The 6641-nt window shown below is 42.9% G+C and overlaps 1 protein-coding gene across 2 annotated transcripts; it reads left to right on the top strand.

Annotated features, from left to right (window-relative positions):
• Nucleotides 1-470: 470 nt before the first annotated feature.
• LOC148039042 (glutamate receptor 3.4-like) lies at nt 471-6065 on the top strand. 2 transcript variants are annotated; one of them, XM_087674911.1, is made up of 6 exons: nt 471-825; nt 1979-2207; nt 3574-3845; nt 4054-4085; nt 4387-4775; nt 5330-6065. In XM_087674911.1, exons 2-6 carry the CDS (start codon nt 2031-2033, stop codon nt 5702-5704), a joined length of 1245 nt encoding a protein of 414 aa, XP_087531037.1. In that variant the 5' UTR covers nt 471-825; nt 1979-2030; the 3' UTR covers nt 5705-6065. The 2 variants fall into 2 exon arrangements, with proteins under 2 accessions (XP_087531037.1, XP_087531036.1); XM_087674910.1 differs by having other exon boundaries at nt 1269-2207.
• Nucleotides 6066-6641: the final 576 nt, after the last annotated feature.

Below are 6641 nucleotides of genomic sequence, written 5' to 3'. Positions count from 1 at the left end.
AAAATGGTATTTGAAAAGCAATTTGCTGATCCTCTCTGGGGTTTTAAGTCTGATTTGTTTTTGCAGGATGAAAATGATGCAAAAAAGATCATTAAACAATGTGAAGACATTAAGAAAAAAGATCAGGAGATGGAGGTGGTAGCCATGCTTGCAAAAAGTAAAAAAAAAGGCTGCAGAGTAGAATCATGAAGAATAAAGAGAAGACACCTTTTCTAGGTATGCAGTAATAGAACTAAGTTTAGGAAAATAGAAGAAAAGCTCATGCTTTTTTGAACTTGTTCAATGATAAAGATATGGTCTTTTTTGATCCGCGTTGCTCCCCTATAATGGAGCCTGAACTAGTGCATATCTTGTAAATTTTCCTTTTAATACATACTTAAAGCTTCCTAATTAAAAAAAAAATAATCAGGGATGATGATGATGTATATGACGTATTGAGCAGTCACCTTCTTCTTCGAGCTCCTCTCGCGTCTCGTCTTCTACTTGTACCTCTTCTTCTTCGAAAGAGCTTTCTACTACCATCGCTAAGTCTTCTCCCAACAGCATCTGATTCCATGGCGAGCGACGTGAGCAACGACCAGCTGTGCCCCCCGCTCCAACAGCTGAAGAAGCTGGTGCAGGCCAAGCAGATGGCGCCTGTGATCAGTCCGGACATCGTCTAGCAGCTCCAAGCGATCCTGCCTTCGATCTTGGCAAAGCTCATTGAGAGGAGCAGAAGATCCGCCTCTAGAAGCTCAGCTACAACATCCGGAAAACCTGTGTCCTCATCAACAACAACCTTCGCCCCGACCAGAATGTCGAGTGGAGAGGGGGTCGAATCCACAGGTGAGTTTAGGAAGGAGAGAGCTTCTAGAAAGCCATGTAAGTAACATATGTGCGAGAAAATAAAGGAAGAGATTGGATGCAGTGTAGTCTGTTCTTTCCTATCGTTGTGGATGAAAGCACCGATCTAAAGTTGGAGAAGCTCCTTACTCTTATAACATCCTACATGCACTGCTACTTACTGCATGCTTCAACTCTTAAATGCATACTGTTGTGTACTGCTTTTAGTTAGCGTTGATGCTTAATTGAACGAGACGTTGAGTAGTTGGAAATAGTTCCAGCTTCAATACAGTCCTAGACTAGTGATTAGTCCTCTATAATTTTATATGTTCATGTTCATGTGCAAAACCCCACAACAGGCCCTATCTCTCAAATGTTCATGTAACGTTCAATAAAAGACGTTCTCCGATCGTTTAGACATTTGGCCTCCCTTCTGTGAACTGCAGCAGAATGCACGATTAAGTCTTCTTCGCCTCAGGCTCTCCTGTACGAATCTAAGGCTGGTCAGATGGGGACATTTTGTGACACTTGTATTCAGAAGTGCAGTTGCCAACTATGGACTTCCACCACCACTGTGTGAACCCAGCCTTAGAAGGTCCAGCTCATATTTGAGGGGTGAGCCAGGGGTCAAAGAAGGTCAACAACATCCCTGCACTTTAGCGGTCAACAAATTTCCACCACGCCAGCAGAAGGAAAGACTTTGCTATAGCACATGCAGAGTCCCAGGGTTGGGGAAAAGATGGGTTCACTTCAACCTAGAACTTGCTCAATTCTTTGGAAGAAGGAAATAAATCCTCTTCAAATTTCTCAAAATATAGTTATATTTATTATATATATATATGTATAAGATACAGTCTCAATGGGGAATACTTCCTAGTCTCAATGGGGAATTCTTCCTTCTCACATGATGATGAAAAGGATTCACTTCCTCTATCTCAAAAAAAATTTCCCGAACCCTAATACAGACCCCACAGTAACAGGCAGCAGGCTCTCTCTCCCTCCACCCCCCTCGCTCTCTGTGTATCTGTCTGTCTCGTCTGAGCACTATGTCCACCCTGACGATGCTATTCGATTGCAGAGCATTTGGTCTCCACCTCCTCCTCCTCCTCCTCTTTGCTTCTAACCCCATTCGTTGCGTTTCTGCTTACTCGCCCAGGGCTGGTTGCACCCTCAACGTTTTGGTTCCTCGCAAGCACCTCTTCCCAGGCATGGTGGACTGTTCCGATCCCATGAACGTCAGGGGCTTTTGCATTGATGTGTTCGAGAGCGCCCTCTCCATCCTCACTCCCAGTTTTCTCCTCCGCCCTCCTGTCAATTACAGCTGCATGGACATCTCCATAACCACCCCCTACAACGATTTAATTCATACCCTCTTATCTGAAGGGGTAAGCCCTCCTTATACTCTTGCCAATTGTTTTCTAGTTCATTTTCTTTTTGTGACTGTTTTTACTCAAACCTGAAGGGCGGGCCTTGGAATGGAATGGCATCCATTTGACTGTACATTTTGACTTCGTAAGGAATGTGCTTGCTTCTTTGCCCTTCCATATTGGATCGCTTAAGGGTCATGTATGTTATATCAAAGCCACTTATATGCACGTAAAGTGATGGAAATACATATAATACATGCATAGCGATAGGTGCAACTAATGTCAGTTTCCATTTTGCTCTCTGCACAAGTAAGAACGAGCGTTCATGCCGACCTGTGAATGAGTTCTCAGGTTGCTTAGTCAATTTAGGCAGCTGTTTTGCAGTTGATCAGAAGGTTGAGCAGGACACAAAAGGAGAAAACAGAAAGAGTGTTTGGTGCTAGGTGGCTTGAATATCCGTTAAGGAAAGGCCAAAAGTTAAGAATGCTAGATAGGAAGGCGAAGAAATTTCATGCTTGGGGTTGTTTGGTTTCAAGAGGAAATTGAAAACTCTGTGAAAAGAAGGGCTAGGAAGAAGAAGCAAGACGACATGGGATTTGCCTTCGATAACTCAGAAGGTTCCATAGGGTTAAGCTTAAGGCCGACATGGAAGGTGTTGAAATTCTGGTTAAGAAGACCCATAGATCATTGATGAAGTTTCACCATAGACATGGAGTGTCTTGAAATTCTGGTTAAGAAGACCCATAGATCATTGATGAAGTTTCACCATTTGTTCATCATAGCTTGCGTGGACTTTCAAAACAATATACTTGGCCTCAGTGAGATTGAAAATGCCCTTTGAGCTCCTTTCTCTGATGACTGTGTTATATTTTCCGAAGAAGTTGGAGGGCTACACATGAATCTCTTTTGTATAAAGGGGCAAGAGCCACACACCACTATAAACACCGTGAGAACTAATGGCTCCCAAAGAAAGAGGGATTGTGTCTACCATTGAAGAGGCTTGAACAACCCACTACCTCTTTGTTACAGCTCAAGTCTTTGCCATCCAGGCTAGTACTTTGGAAACAATGTGAAGTTTGTTCATCATCTTTGATCTTCTTACGTTTCCAGCCCTCAATGTACAAGGCCATGCGAACTCATTCATGACAAATCTTCTGCATATTGTTTGTGCATATAGCATCGCATTCTTCTTAACGTTGAAGAATGGCAGCTGAGAATAATTCATTGATTTATGACAATAATGTTTATAGAGTAAAACATTGGAGTATGCTTTTGAAACTAGTCTATAGTATTGTGTATAGGTATGTGTGTGCAAGAGTGTGTTCTTTTTGAGGAGGGGGGAGTCTACATATCTGCACCTGCTAACACGAGATACTGAACACAGTTTGATGCAGCAGTAGGCGACATCACGATCTCAGCTAATCGTTCGACACAGGCCAGCTTCACACAGCCATTTCTTGAGTCTGGCATAGTAATTTTGTCACGTGCAGGGGTGCACGGTTTATCGAATGTATTATTTCTGCCGTTTACAAGAGCAACATGGGGGCTACTATTCATCGCATTGCTAGTGACTGGCATGACCTTGTGGTGGCTAGAAAGTAATGAACATTCAGAATTTCAGCTTCCGTGGAAAGAGAGGGTTTTAAAATCAACCTGGTGATTCTATCCAGACTTCCCCTCCTCCATATGTCAGAAGATTGTTGTGTTAGACAACTATTCCAAAAACTCGAAAGGCTTTAGTGCTGAAATTGCATGCAGTTATATGTAGAAATCATGCCATGTGTGTACTCATGTCTCACAGATTAAAACTATAGAAGTTCTAAATCTTTTTTCCTCTGTCCATCTGGTGATGGAATATGTGCAGGTTGATTACATCATGGGTGCTCTCTTGGAAGCGTAAGTGCTTCATTGGTCTGACAGTTTTCACCATAGCTAGAAATAGGGGGCGCCGATGGTCTTGTGCAGATGACTTGCCCTGCCCTTGCTTAGGCATTGGCTATGCTGCCAATCATGACATGTGCTATCATATGGATCATGGCTTGGCCAGGGCCTAGGTTGGGGTGTGGGCGGCCACATGCTCAACATCGGTTCTCCAAAGCTACGACTCATAAGTTGTAGGTTTAATTGCTCTCATTGGAGATTATACAGAAGCTATGGCAGAAGTTGGTGTACTTAACTTACAGACGTTTGACTGCAGGAGAGTCCTTGGTTAATCCTGTAGCCAAAGTCTGTCTGATTGCTTGGATGTTCTTCATCCTCCTCCTCAGTTCTGGGTACACAGCGAGCTTGACCTCTCTTCTTACCGTGGGAAAGCTCTCTCAACAAGCGTGGACCATGGAGAAGTTGGCTCTAGAAAATCGTATAGTTGGGTATCAAGTGGGGTCTATTGTGGAGGACGTCCTTGTACAGAATGGTATCAAAAGCATGGTGCCCCTGGAATCGTTGGACAACTACACAACCATGTTGTCTGGTGGCGAAGTAATTGTTGAGGAAGCTCCCTATGTAAGCCTGTTTCTTGCAGAGAAATCATCCTCAGACTGCAAATATTCAGTCAGCTCTAAGCAGACATCTGGAGGATTTGGTTTTGTAAGTATTCAGACAGATAAATGGGATGCTACTCATGATGATATGTGAAAGCTTCATTGAATATTAGCTATCAGGATTCATGGAAGAGAAATCATGCAACCGTCCCCGTTTTATGAAGGGAAGAGAGTGAGGGTGTGCACATGCATATTCTTGCTTCCGGTCATCAGCCAGTGTTGGCAAACAAGCGCATATAGAGCCATGTCATTATGAATCTTGTCTCCTTGCATTAAAAATGACTGACTGAAAGGAAGTAACAGGGTATTCCCCGTTTTATGAAAGGAAGAGAGTGAGGGTGTGCACATGCATATTCTTGCTTCCGGTCATCAGCCAACACTTATGAAGGGAAGAGAGTGAGGGTCTGCACATGCATATTCTTGCTTCCGGTCATCAGCCAGTGTTGGCAAGCAAACGCATATAGAGCCCATGCCAATGATGCCATTATGAATCTTGTCTCCTTGCATTAAAAATGACTGACTGAAAGGAAGTAACAGGGTATTCTGTATATATCATGACAATTCTAACAGCTCTTGGTCCTGAAATTTATGGATTTTCAGGCTTTTCAAGACGATGACTTAGCTTCAGCCTTTTCAGTGGCTATCCTCAATTTGTCCGAGAATGGGCAGATGCAAAAGCTGCAAGAGGGCTCTAAATTGAGTAAATATAGGTGCCCCTCTCAAGTTCAGTCGAGCCAACTAGACCTAAGAAACTCGTATGAGCTATTCATTCTCCTTGCAGTGGCATTGTGCCTTTGCTTTATTTTATTTCTAGGAAAGGGGATGAGACAGCACAACAAAATCCATAGCGTGTCCGCATCATCATTATCTACTAGTACTGCTAGCAATGTTGTAGCTGCTCCAGCACCACCAGCACCACCGCCAGTGCCACCCCAGCAGCAGATGCAACATGTGCAGTTAATTCACTCTGCATAGTACAGCCGCATGTATACCACTCTCTCTCTCTCTCTCTCTCTCTCTCTCTACCCAGCAGCAGATGCAACATGTGCAGTTAACCCACTCTACTAGCCAACAACAATAGTGAAGCTGCATGCACACTACTCTGCAACTCTCTCTCTCTCTCTCTCTCTCTCTCTCTCTCTCTCTCGGCAACATCTTTTCATCTTGCATTGCTGAGCATGCTCAGAGTGCTTCCATTAATCTCCACCCATGGATTCTTTTCCAGCTTCTTGTAACAGTAAACTCTCTCAGATATGTGCAACAGTTTGTATTATCTCTTTAGTTCGATTATTTTGATTCAAACATCGGTGACATTTGCATCTTTTTACTGATTTGAAAGATTGAGACCTCATCTATATCTATCTGTCTGCCTGTATATACTTATATTAAAGACAAACTTTGGCCCTTAGTTAAGTGTCACTAAAACAGAATTTAGGAGATGTTTATTAGATATTACTTAGAGAGAAAAGGATGTCTCTCTCTCTCTCTCTCTCTCTCTCTCTCTCTCTCTTTGCGGAGCGACTGGGAGGGCCTCACATTTCCATACGTACTAGGTGGTATAAAATAGTTACGAGGTGATTACTTTGCATACACCTGTATATTCACTCGACAGCATTCAAGACATTAACTTTGAAGCTTTCTTTACATTCAAGACAAAAAGATATGTGTAGAACTAGTAGGGCTAGGGTTGACTTGATGGTGGCTATAAGCATGTAGTGCTTATTGTGATCGGCTGAATGATGACAATGAATATGCTCACAAGGTGTTATCTCGTATTGCTATACAATCGCTTCTATAAGTAAACATCAACACCGATGCTTGCACATGCAAAATTTTGATATGCAATCGCTTCTATAAGTAGACATCAACACCGATACTTGCAAATGCAAAATTTTGCGTGTATACTTTGTGC

The sequence above is a fragment of the Lygodium microphyllum genome, chromosome 3, assembly GCF_053477565.2.
Source record: "Lygodium microphyllum isolate KBCC chromosome 3, Lygodium_microphyllum_v1.1.10, whole genome shotgun sequence".
Taxonomy (NCBI): domain Eukaryota; kingdom Viridiplantae; phylum Streptophyta; class Polypodiopsida; order Schizaeales; family Lygodiaceae; genus Lygodium; species Lygodium microphyllum.
This window is presented reverse-complemented; position numbering and strand designations above follow the sequence as displayed.